This window comes from Indicator indicator, chromosome 34 (assembly GCF_027791375.1).
Source record: "Indicator indicator isolate 239-I01 chromosome 34, UM_Iind_1.1, whole genome shotgun sequence".
Taxonomy (NCBI): domain Eukaryota; kingdom Metazoa; phylum Chordata; class Aves; order Piciformes; family Indicatoridae; genus Indicator; species Indicator indicator.
This window is the reverse complement of record NC_072043.1, coordinates 2,173,356-2,186,213: the sequence shown is the minus strand read 5'-3', so window position 1 is coordinate 2,186,213 and position 12,858 is coordinate 2,173,356. Positions and strand designations below refer to the sequence as shown.

At 62.8% G+C, this 12,858-nt stretch overlaps 1 protein-coding gene across 2 annotated transcripts; it reads left to right on the top strand.

Annotated features, from left to right (window-relative positions):
* Positions 1 to 1,294: 1,294 nt before the first annotated feature.
* On the top strand, positions 1,295 to 12,284 carry USP2 (ubiquitin specific peptidase 2). Of its 2 annotated transcripts, none has more exons than XM_054395631.1 (12): positions 1,295 to 2,014; positions 9,517 to 9,567; positions 9,862 to 9,985; positions 10,438 to 10,549; positions 10,632 to 10,742; positions 10,888 to 10,952; positions 11,045 to 11,148; positions 11,220 to 11,300; positions 11,430 to 11,508; positions 11,630 to 11,737; positions 11,961 to 12,081; positions 12,197 to 12,284. In XM_054395631.1, exons 1-12 carry the CDS (start codon positions 1,295 to 1,297, stop codon positions 12,282 to 12,284), a joined length of 1,764 nt encoding a protein of 587 aa, XP_054251606.1. The 2 variants fall into 2 exon arrangements, with proteins under 2 accessions (XP_054251606.1, XP_054251607.1); XM_054395632.1 differs by lacking the exon at positions 1,295 to 2,014 and adding an exon at positions 6,677 to 6,817.
* Positions 12,285 to 12,858: the final 574 nt, after the last annotated feature.

Below are 12,858 nucleotides of genomic sequence, written 5' to 3'. Positions count from 1 at the left end.
GCATGGCTACCTCCCTCCCACCTCTCGGGTTTCAGGGACATCGCTTCGGTGTGGAGGAGGCGGAGCACAGCCACCGTGCCCGCAGCAAGGAGCCTCAGGGGGACTCCTGTCCCCAGGGTGACATTTGCAGAGGGCTGTTATCAGCTGCCCTGGGTAGGGGGTCCCGGTGGGGGCAGGCATGTCCAGGGTCTCCTGGGCTCTGAGCAGGAGCCTGGATCCCCTCCAGAGTCAGGCAGGGAGGGATGTTGAGGTGGCTCCTCCTGCCAGGGAGGAGGTGCCCATCCCAGTCCTGATGTGCCCTGTGTGCTGCCAGGCCCGTGCCAGAGCCAGGCCAGGCACTGTCTCTGTCTCCTCCTGGCTTGGAGCTGGGCCAGAGCCCGCCCAGGATGGGCTGGGAAAAGCCTTTTAATCAGGGTCATCTCCTGGGTGACCAAAGACTCTTGGAGCCATATGAGCCACTGTCCTGCCAAGGAAGGGATGCCAGGCACCCAGTGAGCTGAGCACCAGCAGTGCCAGGACAGAGGAGCTTGGCTGGGCTCCTGCCCACTCTGGTGCCAACCACAGCCCCAGGACAGGTAAGTGAACAGCCACTAGCCTGCCAGTGTGGGTGCCAAGAGCAAACTTTCCTCTGGCTATGGGCAGGCCCTGCTTGCCCTACTGCCTGCCACATTGCCCTGTCTTGGCTCTAGGCTGGCATCATGGGTGCTCAGGGTGCCTCTGTGCCTGTCCTCTGTATGCTGCTCTCCTGCCCTGTGTGGGGGCAGAGGCCACCAGCTCCCTGTGGGCATCAAGTGCTGGGCTGCCCACCCCTACAGGCTGGGTCTGCCTGGCAGGCAGGGAGGAGCACTACAGATACATCTCCAACCCCAAGAGCAGGACAGCCCCAGGACAGTGGGGCAGGGTTGCCAAGGCTGGGGCAGAGGTGACTGCTGCAGTCTTTGGTGAGTGTGGATGCTGGCTGCCTTTGGCTAGGCTCTAGGGCTCCCTTTTGTGGTATGAGGTGCCCAAAAGCATATGGGTGGCAGTGCCAACTGCTCCCTGCTGTCCCAGGCTCTCCAGGAGGGCTGGCAAGTGGCAGGACCAATGACCACCCTGCATCCCATAGCCTCCTCTTCACCCTTCATCCCCTAGGTTCCGCTGTTGCCTGTCTGCCCTTCTCAGGGTGTCCGGGCAAGGCAGGAGCCAGCGAGCTACAGGGTGGTTGCTAGTGGTGAGTGCTCTGTTGTGCTGACCCTTGGGCTCTTCTCTTGCAGTTGATGCCTGCTGGAGAGCCCCCTGAGTCCCAGTCTGCAGCATGTCCCAGCTCTCCTCCACCCTGAAGCGCTATGTGGACTCTTCCCGCTACGTGGAGACCACCTACAACAAGGTCCCCGGCGGCTACAGCTCCTACAGCTCCTACGGATCCACCTTGGCCACAGCCTATGCAGACAGCAGCAAAATCGGCTTCAAAAGCAGCTACCTGCCCCCGTCCCGGTACCACCACGTGGGGCTGTCCCCAGCCAGTGCCTACGACAGCAGGCAGCTGCCCCTGTACCCCGACTCCAGCATCCGCCTGAGCCCCACCTACCTCCACACCCAGCCGCGGCCCTCTGCTGCCAGGCTGAGTGGGGGGGCAGGCTACCCCTTCACCGGTGCCCCTGGCAGCCCCCCAGGCTACCTGCCCCCAACAGCACCTCTCAGCCGTCACAAATCCATCAGCCACTCGGACTTGACACGGGAGTTTGCAGGGCTGCACGCCTCGGACAGCAGCTACCCAGCCCCTCCTGGCACCCTCGGTACCCGGAGCCGCCAGGAGCTCGGTGCCCTGCAGGATCTCTACCAGGCTGCCACCCACTCCGACTACGTCCGTGGCTACCTGGAGGGTCACGGGAGGAAAAGCAGCCATGGCAGCTGCCCCACGGGGCCTCTCAGCTCCTCACAGACCACCCTCGGCTCTGCCATGCCACCCTCAGACACCCACTGTGCCAGCCAGAGGAATGACAGCTACTGTGAGATGCCCACCCGGGACCCCACGGTAGGCGGTGCTAGCTAGGGATGGGGTTAGGGTGGTCTGTGCCCACTTGTGCTGAGCACTTGTGTGTGGAAATCTCGGTGTGCTGCTCTCTGCCTCAGTTTCAGCACCTGTGCCATGCAGGGCTGCTGATGCCCCTTTCCTGCTGCCCTCACTGGCACAGCAGTCCTGGGCCAGAGCTGCTGAGAGAACTGCATGCAGGCAACAGGGTGCCCTCTGAGGGGCTGTGCTCCTCACTGCTGGCAGCACAGCTCACACAGTTCCCTGTGTGCCCACATGCTGGCAGGAGTGTGTGTGCTGCACCTTTCTGCATGCATGTGTGCCAGCAGGTGATGGCACACGCAGGCAAACTCAGTCTTCCCTGCGTGGGTGCACTCTGGGCACTGTGTCCCTAAACAGCTGCCTGTGCCCACACCCCCTGCTCCAGGCTGGTGTGGGTCTGAGGAGGGTTTTGGGCTGCCCATCTAGAAAAGGTGACATGAGCACACTGGGCACTCACCTTGCTGGAGACACCCAGCTAGGAATGCCAGTTTGGCTGGTGCTGGCAGAGTGACTCAGTGCCCAGCTGCTGGTCAGGCTTTTTGCTGGTGCCCTGTGATGCCTCATCCCTGGCACAGTCTCTTGCTGCCATCTTGGGGCCCTATGGCCCAACCACAGCATGGGCTGTGACAGCCCAGGGAAGCAGCAGTTTCTCCATGGCAGCAGCTGCTCTGTACAGCATCCCAGGAGGTGGCAGGCACTCAGGTACCAGTCGGTGCCGCACCACCCCCAGAGCCTCAGCCCGGGCCGGGAGCAGGCAGCACACAGAGCCCAGCTCTGGTGTGCAGGGGAGCAGCCTGGTAATTTTCCACTCAGGTTTCCTTCCAAGATCTGGCCAGGCTCTCCTGTGTTGTCTCCTGCTCTCCATTCAGTCACTTCATTCACCCATGGTGGAGGTTGGTCTGCCCGGGCACAGGGTCTGAGGTGCCCTTTGCATCCCTGCAGCTCTGTCCCACCATTGCCTGACAAAAAGGGGAGGCTAAGGCCTGGGGGATTCTTTTCTGCATCCCTGTGAGCAGCAAAGGAAGCTCTTTCCCTTTCCAGCCAGTGTTCCCACATGCCTCTCTGTACTCAGCTGCCTGGGAACTGGGCTGTAGGAGCAGCCTGGAGGTCTGGTCCATGCCCTGAGACTAGGGAGGCAGAGATGGAGGCATGGGGTAGGGAGGAGAGGTGTCTGCTTCTGCTCACCATGTGCCCAAAGCTGGGGCTCAGCAGGAAAGCTCTCCCCTGTCCCTCTGGAGCCACCTGTCCCATTCGTGGCAATGCTGTCTCCCTTTATCCCTCTCCCTGGCACTCACCTGGATTTTAAATGCCCATTTGACCTCCCAGGCGTGGGAGCAGCATCTCACCTGCCCCTTCCTCAGTGCCCTCCACCCCAGAACCAGCTGCGCCATGAGCAGCACCAGCAGTACCCTGCCCTGGTGTGGGACCCTTTGTGCCCAACCCATCTGGTACCTGGCCGCCAGCCCTGGAGTGAGGGAGCAGGACAGAAGGCCTGGGTTAGGAGAAGGGAATTCCTGCTTCTCCCTCCCACTCAAGGCCCTGGCAGAGGGGACCAAGGCAGCCACCACCAGCCATGGGCACTCACTGAAGCCCTCATCACCACTGCTAGGGGAGGGGACTCCTGCCCTAGGTGCCCACACACCACTCCAGTGTGGGTGCAATGGGATGGCCATGGGGCAGCAGGGACTATGCTGTACCCAAGCTGCAGCCTTGTGGTCTGCCTGCAAATGCAACCAGGGGCTTTCCAGTGGCAAAGGTGAGCAGGGCACACTGGCACAGGGTGCTGGGTCAGGCACCCATGCCAGGGCAGGCAGGGAAGATGGATCAGTGAAATTGGCTTAGGTTTCCTTGGTGCCTTGGCACATCTGCTATTTTCCACTCATATGCACTTTTTCCTCCTTTTCCCAAGCTGGGAAGAAAAAGTACTGATCATAAACCAGACCTGGGTGCCTGCGGCCATGCCAGGCGCCGGAAACAAGAGCATGTCACAGCCTCAGCGCTGCCATCGGTTCTGCCCCATTGCCCAGCCCCGAGGGCAGTGCCAACAGCACCCACTGTTGCCAGCAGCACCCACTACTGCCAGAGCCAGGGCATGGCAGGGCTGGCTCAGTGTCTCCTCCCATCCCTTCTTTCCCAGCCAGCTCCTACCTCTGCAGCACAGAAACCATCATCCAGAAGGGTTTGAAGCCAGGAGGGAAGGGTGCTCCCATTTCTGCCTACCCATACCAACCCTGGCACCTCAGTTCGCTGTCCTGCAGGGCAAGGGCAGGCACATGGAGCTGCAGTGAGTGGCTGTCAGCTGCCAGCTCCATGCACAGCCATGCCAGCTCCCAGTAAGGCAGGCTGGGAGGGAGCAGGACCGGAGCTGTGCCACCCCATTAACCACCCTGGGTGAACATAGGGTCAGAAGGCCAAAGCCACCCACAAAATTGCCAGCAGCTCTCCACAGTCCCCTCCTGAGCAGCTGATGACTCTGGCTTGCAGCCAGCCCTGGCTCTGCCTGCCTTCAAGGTACCAACAGCCTATGTGGCAACCTCTGCATGTGGCAGAAGGTCACTGCAGCAGAGAGGTCAGCTGAGGGCAGAGACCTGCCTCTGAATAATGCCATCATGCCAGGGCTCCCCTTCCCTCTCCTGCCCCAGCCTTACCCCAAGAGCCTGTGTGCCCTCTGACTGGAGAGGAATTTGATCCTTGGCCCAGGGCACCCAATGTTACCAGGGCACAAGGTTCAGTGCAGGATGTGTTCAGTGCCACCCCTCTCGCTGTTGAACAGGCTCTGCTGGCACAGTGCATCTCCAGGCAGAGTGCTGCACCAGCATCCTGCACGGTGCCTGGGGCTGACTCTGCACCTGGTCAAACCTTGTCCCCCAGGCCACCCCCTGGGCTGCAGGGCGAGGTGAGGAGCAGCCTGGCAGCTGTGTACAGCCACAGCCAGCTCCAGGGCCCAGGCTGGGACCTGCGGGGGCTGCAGGAGGGTGTTGCAGGGGCACCAATGCCATCTGTGTGAGGCTGGTGGGAAGTGCACCCCGATGGGCAGGTCGTGTGCCCGTGTGTGTGTACGCTGTACACACCGTGGGCTCTGTGTATATATACACACAGAGATGCCAGGATTACGACAGGCATCCTGCTGTGATGCAAAAAGCCCTGGCCCTGCAGATGAATAACGCTGCAAGATGCCTCCTCAGATATTTTTGCTGGTGCCAAAAATAGTCTCCCTCCCTCTTCCCCACCCCCTCCCTTCCCCAGTCAGCCCCTCCACTGGCTGTGCCGAGCTCGCACCGCGGACAAGGAGGCTGCATCTGCAGCGATCAGGATTCAAACAGCAGCCACTGGGTCTGGCTGGGGGGGAGGCTGCTGGCGAAGGGGGCTGGCATGGGAGGAAAACAGCCTCTGCTTGGTGCCTCCAGCCCCTTCGGTGAGGCTGCAGGCTCTGGCTGTTCTCAGAGCAGCAGCCTGACTGCACTTCCCTGTCTCGGTCACCCATGGAAATTTCCCTGAGCGGGCGGTAGGACACCTGGGCGCGCACAGTAACTGCAAGCCTCCGCTGCTCGCCCCGCTGCGGTCAGAGGGGTGAAGCAGAGGGAGGCGCAGGACTGGAGCGCAAGACACCCGGGCTCCCTGCCAGCCTCCTCACCTGCCCTTGCTGCAGGAGAAGCGCTGGAGCCCTGCTCTCTCCGTGCCTCAGTTTCCCTAGCACTCAGAGGGGACAGGCCAGATTTGGTCCAAACTGGATTTGGGGGAAGTTTTTCCCCATAGAAGGAAGCAAAGCCTGAAATACCCTCTGAGCTCAGTGCCAGTGCATCCCCCAGAGAGGGGTGGGTGTATATGCTGTGTGCTGTTGCTCACTTCCCCCAGAATGGCACTGCCTGGGGGGCTGGCACTGGCCCTGCAGGGAAGGGATTTTGCCCGGGGAGCTCCACAACCCTCTCAGCCAGCCCTCAGCCCCTCGCTGGGTACAGGCTCTCTGTGCACCCCACATGCTGTGGGAGTGTTCCGGGTTTAGAACCAGCGAGTTCTGGCAACTGACACCCAGGATGGGGCAGACCCACTCTCTGCCACCCAGCTCTCGGGTCAGCAGCATGCTGGCAGCACAGCGTGCCCGGGAACGTGAGGGAGCCCCGGAGGAGCAGGTGCTTCCCCAGCTGCCACCTCACCCGAAGTGCCCTATTGCCCCACTGATGCCAGCATGGTGCCGATGTCGGGTGCAAGGCACCTCAGAGCCGCCCACAGCTGCCCACAGCTGCCCAGAGACCCGCAACGCCAGGACCCCGGGCTCGGCGTGCCAGCAGCCTGGCCCCCGGGCACGGCCGCCCCTCGCGGGCCCCCTTGGCTCCCGGCGCGGCTGTACCACGCGGTGCGGCGGGGGCTGGGCCGTCACGGAGCCCGGCCGCCGCCTCTCCACCCATTTGATGTCAGAGCTGCTCAGGTGCCGTCAGCCCCGCAGCCGGCACCGGCTCTGCCATTGCCTGCCCGGGCACGGCGGAGCTCCGGCCGGGCTGGGCGCCTGACCCCGAGCCCCACAGCGCAGCTGGCCCCAGGCGAGGGGTGCCCGCCCGGCGCCCCCCGCTACCTCCCCCGTGCGCGGCTGGCCCCGGCTGTGCCGCCGTGCCCGCTAGGGCCACCATGAGGGACTCGTACACGGTGACGCTGCCCGAGGAGCCCCCCGCGCTCCCCGACCTTCACAAGGACCTGCGTCCCCGCAACTCCATGCCAGGGTCCCTCCTGGTCTCCACCTTCGTTGGGCTGGTCCTCAACAAGACCAAGGTAGGAGCCCTGCGGCTGCTCGCAGCTCCTGCCATCCGGCGTGCGGGCAGAGAAGGGGGTGTGGGGAGGGGGCGGCCCCTGCCCTTGCCAGGGAGCGTCGGTACCCCCGCGGCATTCCCCTTGGGGGAGGATGAGGTGCCAGGGGTGGGTGCCAGTGCCGGCCGGCGCGGGGCTGGGGTACCCTGCGGGAGGGCAGGGAGCAGGTGGCAGCACGTGTCGGGACGCATGGGTCCCGCTTCCAGACCTGCCCCTCCGGTGACCTTGGCCAAGCCCCCATGTGCCCAGCCTCTCTACTGCCAGGAAGGGGCTCTGGACACGCTGCTCCCCCGGCCAGGGTCACTGGGCTGAGCTCAGCTGTCGCCAGAGGAACAGTGCTGGGGGCAGATCTCCCCCTGCGGGGATGGCAGAGGGAAGCAGCAGGGAGGGCAGGATCTGGGCACTTATGTAAGGTTGGCTGCTCCGATTCTCCTGCTGCCCAGACAGGCACTCGGTGTGTGGACCTGGATGGGCTGGGACAGGATGGTCCAGAGCTCGTCCCCTACTCCATCCTGAACCCTGTCCCCCTCCTGCAGTGCAGCCCCAGGGAGTCCCCAGCCGCCGCTGCGTGAGCCAGCTCCAGCTCTCCTTCGCTGCTTCTGAGCAGAGCTGTGTCCTAGATAAAGCCCTGGGTGGACGAGGAGGATTAGCTGGAGTTGAGTCACTCAAGGGATAGAAAACCAGCAGGGGAAATAAGACCTCAGTGCACACATGCCTGTGCCACAGTATGAGGGCAGCTGGTGGGGTCCCCAACCCAGCCCAAGCCCTCTTATGGGGTTGCCTCAGCCCCTGGGAAGGTAGCCCAGGTGCCAGCTGGTCTGGCCAGGCAGTGAGCAAATGCCAGGTCCATGAGGAGGATTGCACCTACACTGGTGGGACATTCTGGTCCCTCCTGGCACATGATGGGTGCTGCCCAACTAGGTCAACTGGATGAGCAGCATCCTGGTAGGAGATGGCTGGAGCAGCTCGCAGGAGTTGCTGCTACCTCCCCTGGCACCATGACCTTCCCTGCCATAGGCATGGCGGCACCAGGAAGAAGCCCTCTAGGGGTCAGCCCCTCCAAGGGATACAGGCTGCTGGGGCACAGATCTACCTCCTGCTGCCTGCTCGGCGCTGCCTGCTCTGCACTGCCTGCTCGGCACTGCCCGCTCAGCCCTGCCCGCTCAGGGACCACCACAGCCAGGCCAGCTCTTCCAGCTCCAGTGTGGCACTGACCTGCCATATCCTGCTGGCACCCCCTGGCCTGGAGGTCCCTGTCTGGGGATATGTGGGGCGGGGGGGAGTTTCCTGGCACTTTGCACAGCCACCCCCCCGGCAGCCCGTGGCTGGGACAGCCCTGTGGGCTGGACACTGTGGGGGCACTGGCATGGCAGAGAGGGTACCCGGTCTGTCTAGTAGAGCCGCAGGCACCCACAGAGGGTGGCCGAGTGCCCATTGATGCTGGCATCCCCTGCGGTGGGTGATGCCTGCACAGCCGCTGAAGGAGCACGTGTAACTGGATCTGGGTTATTTTGGGCTGCTGTCAGGGCTGGGTGCGCAGCACCTCCCACACACACACCAGCTGCTGCTATTTCAGAGCTGCTGGGCCCCCTCCTCTTCTCCTCCCCCTCCTCACACCCCTGGTGGGCAGCGCGGGTGTTTGCCTGAGGATCTTTCCTGGCCGTGCTGGAGGGGCAAGATCAGCAGCCTGACCCCACAAGCCCTGTCCTCCTCTGGGCTGTGCTTCAGGGAGGTTTGCCCCACAGCTCCCTTCTGCGTGGGGCTCACATGCAGGGCTGGGAGCAGGACCCCTGGGCTCCCACCACTCATTCCCAGCAGCATCTGCTCCTCCATGCTGGCAGAGGGGTGGGCAAAGCTGTGGACCCTCCAGACCCTTCCATGCTCTCGGTCTCTCCAGCAAAGTGTGGTGATGCCTCCTCATGCCAGCACCCAGCTACCCGTGCCCATCTCTACTTGGTGTCAGCCTGCCCAGCTCAGAACTCACCTGAGCACAGGGCAGAGCCCTGTGGCACAGGCACAAGACATCCATGTCAGTGAGTGCCTGAGAGGGCATCGCTGGGCATGCAGTCCCAGCCCCTGGGCTGACTGCTGTGGGGCTGGGCTTGCATTTTCCCAGGTGGACTTTATCCTGCAAACCAACCATGCCAAAGTCTGGGCTGTGCTTGTGCAGGGTGTCCTGGAGGGGACGCTCGATGTGGACAAGGCAGGGAGCAGTGGCACACTGTGCACCTCCAGCAGCTGTGGGGCAGACATGGGGTACTGCTACCAGCCAGCTTCCCAGGGCACAGGGCTAGCAAGGGGAGGCAGCAGGGGCAGCTAGCCAGGCCCACAGCCCAGGGCATGGGGCAGCAGTGCTGCCAGACAGGGAGGACTTTGAGCCCTGTGCAACGTCCTGGACCAGGGAGCTGAGCAGCAACAGCCTGGCAAGCAGGATGGGGCAGGCCAGTTGTGGCCTCCCACCAGGTCCTCAGCCATGGTCCTGTGTGCAGGAAGCAGCCATGGTGCTGGCTCTGCCTGTGGTGCTCACAGATGGACAGGGCCTCTGCTTGCACTTAAGGATCTGCTCCACGTGGATGCCCATGGCACCACCATGGCCTCGCTGGGCTGCCCACAGCACCAGCCTGTGCTGGGCACTGTTTGAGCTCTGTTCCCTCTCTCTGCAGAGCTCCAAGGCGGTGCAGGGGCTGACGGGCTTGCGAAATCTCGGCAACACGGTGAGTGCTTAACTGGGCACCTGGGTGTGTGACCCCAGCTCACACTGTGCCCTTCTGTGGGCACATCCGTGGAGCAGCAGGCAACCCTGTCCCTTCCCCTTGCCCCCAGTACTCTTGCTCCTGCCCTGGCAGCTCCCTGCACCCTGCTCCCAGTGGTGCCGGTGGAGGAAGGCCCTGCCATGCTCTGCACTGCTCCGTCCCCGTCCTCTGCCCACCCACCTCAGGTGTCCCCCTGCCACCGCCTTGCCTCCCTCTGCCTCCCGTTGCCATGGTTTTCTTTTCTGCCTCCCCCAGTGCTTCATGAACTCCATTCTGCAGTGCCTGAGCAACACCAAGGAGCTGCGAGATTACTGCCTGCAGAACCAGTACCTGCGGGACCTCAACAACAACAGCCGCATGCGCACCGCGCTCATCTCAGGTACCACTGCTCCCTCTGGGGCGTCCCTGCAGCACCTCCTTGTTCCCCTGAGCCACCTCCTGTCCCGGGGAACCCCCATTCAAAGCTTGCTGCTTCTCCCCAACCTTGCCGGGGCAGGCGCTGTGCTGTGGGTCCCCAGCCAGGGGGAGGATTGGAATTCTCTCTCCAGAAAGGACAGAGCCAGCCATGGGGACCCCAGAGTGGGCTGCTAGAAGTGGGATGATGGAAGCCTCATCCCTGGAGGTTTTTAAGGCCAGGCTGGATGTGGCTCTGAGCAGCCTGACCCAGTGTGAGGTGTCCCTGCCCACGGCAGGGGGGTTGGAACTGGAATGACCCTTGAGGTCCCTTCCAATCCTGACAATTCTATGATTCTCTGGAGGGGGCACAGCAATGCCACACCACCAGAACTGGCAGGGGCCAACAGTGATGCTGTCCTGCCTCTCTGCTCACAGAGTTTGCAAAGCTGATTCAGCTGCTCTGGACCTCATCCCCCAACGACAGTGTGAGCCCCTCTGAGTTCAAGACGCAGATCCAGCGGTACGCCCCCCGCTTCGTCGGCTACAAGTAAGGGGTGCCCAGTGGGGGGGGGGGGAGGGGGGAGCTGAGTCCTTGTCCCCACTCACTGGCCACACCTTGTGTCTTGCAGCCAGCAGGACGCACAGGAGTTCCTGCGGTTCCTCCTCGACGGGCTGCACAGCGAGGTGAACCGTGTGCTGGTGCGGCCGCGGGCCAGCACCGACCCCCTGGACCACCTCCCGTGAGTGCTGCCTGGGGCAGAGGCAGGGGATGCAAGCCTGACCCAGGGACAGTCACCAGGCAGATCCCTCTGGGCTGGGTCACAGGGGCTGGTGTGTGTCCCCCAGGCCATGCACAGTATCACTCTGTGCCCCCATCTCTTGCAGTGACGAGGAGAAGAGTCGCCAGATGTGGAGGAGGTACCAGGAGAGGGAGGACAGCCGCATTAGTGGTGAGCAGGGGAGTGGGGGCAACAGGAAGGGTTGGACTGGGATTGGGGCTGGGAACCAGAGCTCTCACCCTGTTTTGGCCCTTCCACACCAGACCTCTTTGTTGGGCAGCTGAAGAGTTCACTGACCTGCAGTGAGTGCGGCTATTGCTCTACAGCCTTTGACCCCTTCTGGGACCTGTCCTTGCCCATCCCCAAGGTAAAGTCCCCTCCAGCCCCTGGCACCCTGCCCCACACAGCCTGTCCCTGACTCGTGCTGTGCTCCCACAGAAGAGCTACGGTGAGGTGACCCTGATGGACTGCCTGCGGCTCTTCACCAAAGAGGATGTGCTGGACGGCGACGAGAAACCGGTACCGAGTGGTGGCCTTGCCCTGGTGCAGGATGGGGCCCTTTCCCTCCGTGCCTGCACTGGCAGGGCTATGGGCTTGGTGCATGATGGGGTTAGCCTCTGCCCTCACTCTCCTGCTTTGCCTCCCCAGACATGCTGTCGCTGCAAAGCCAGGACGAGGTGCACAAAGAAATTCAGCATCCAGAAGTTCCCCAAGATTCTGGTGCTTCGTATCCTTCCGGAAGGGGCTGGGGCCAGGGTGTGCTGGAAGGAAGGAGGGGGATGGGGGCCAGGCAGTTCCTCGTGGGTTCCCCTTTGTCCCTTGGCTCCTTGACATGACCCCCCCCCCAGACCTGAAGCGCTTCTCAGAAGCCAGGATACGAAGCAGCAAGCTCACCACCTTCGTCAACTTCCAGCTGAAGGACCTGGACCTCCGGGAGTTTGCCTCACAGAGCTGCAGTGAGTGTCAGGCCCTGCGCTGCTCCTGCCCAGTCCTGGGCTCTGGGTGGCCCCCAGCTGGGTCCCTCATGCCCCCCCCAAGGCTGCTGCAGCCTGTGGTGGGAGGCAGAGGGAGCGGGGCATGGGAGCCACAGACACCCAGGGTGCTAATCCCTGCTGGCCCTAGCTCTGTGCTGGCACGCTGGGGGGCAGCAGCTGAGCTTGCCCCTTGCTCCCTCCACAGATCACGCTGTTTATAACCTCTATGCTGTCTCCAACCACTCGGGCACCACCATGGGGGGGCACTACACTGCCTACTGCAAGAGTCCTGTCTCCAGCGAGTGGCACAGCTTCAACGACTCCCGGTGAGGCTGCACAGCCGCAAGGCTGGCCGGGGGCTGGGGGCAGGCAGGGACCCCTGCCCAGGGCATTCGGGTACCTCACGCCCATCGCTGACAGCACATCTCCCCTTCTCCACAGGGTGACGCCCATGTCATCCAGCCACATCCGCAGCAGCGATGCCTACCTGCTCTTCTACGAGCTGGCCAGTCCGTCCTCCCGCATGTAGCCAGCCCTGCCTCCCTGGGGACCATCTGTGCCACCCCTCAGAGACAGCCCCTCCAGGTTTCAGCCATTGGCCCCTCAGCTGCGAGAGGGAGGTGAAGAGGCAAGACCTCAACGTGGCTCCAGCAGGAGGCTGGAGGCAGCCAGGAGCAGCCCCCCAGCGAGGACACCCCAGCTCCAGCCTGAGGTCAGCCTACAGCAGGGCAGGGTCCAGGCAGCTCAGGCACCTCTTGGTCACTGGCATTTGCTCTTTACCTCAGAGTATGTGTTCATTTCTTTATTTTGGGAGGAGTTGTTTGAGGGGTTTTTGTTGTTTTGGGCTTTCTCTTTTTCTTTTCTTTTCTTTTTTTTTCCCCCATTGGTGTGTAATAAAAAAACCTGAGCAAGGGATTCTGCAGGCATGGGGCTGCCTGCCCCATTGATCAGCCAGGACCTCTGCTCCCCTGGGGTAGCTGGGGACCCAGGAGAGCCTCCTGCATCCTTCCTGGCCTCTTGGCAATCCCATTCTGCTTGGTCATCCCAGAGGATTCTCACACTGCTCCTGGCCTCTTCCTAGCACATCTGAACCTCCTGGCAAA

What these genes read in the sequence shown, in the direction of transcription:
- USP2 (XM_054395631.1), top strand. Translation starts at nt 1,295, where the DNA reads ATGTCCCAGCTCTCCTCCACCCTGAAGCGCTATGTGGACTCTTCCCGC. An exon ending in CCCCGCTTCGTCGGCTACAA is followed by an intron (nt 10,550 to 10,631) that starts GTAAGGGGTGCC and finishes TGTGTCTTGCAG; the next exon opens with CCAGCAGGACGCACAGGAGT. An exon ending in GGAGGACAGCCGCATTAGTG is followed by an intron (nt 10,953 to 11,044) that starts GTGAGCAGGGGA and finishes CTTCCACACCAG; the next exon opens with ACCTCTTTGTTGGGCAGCTG.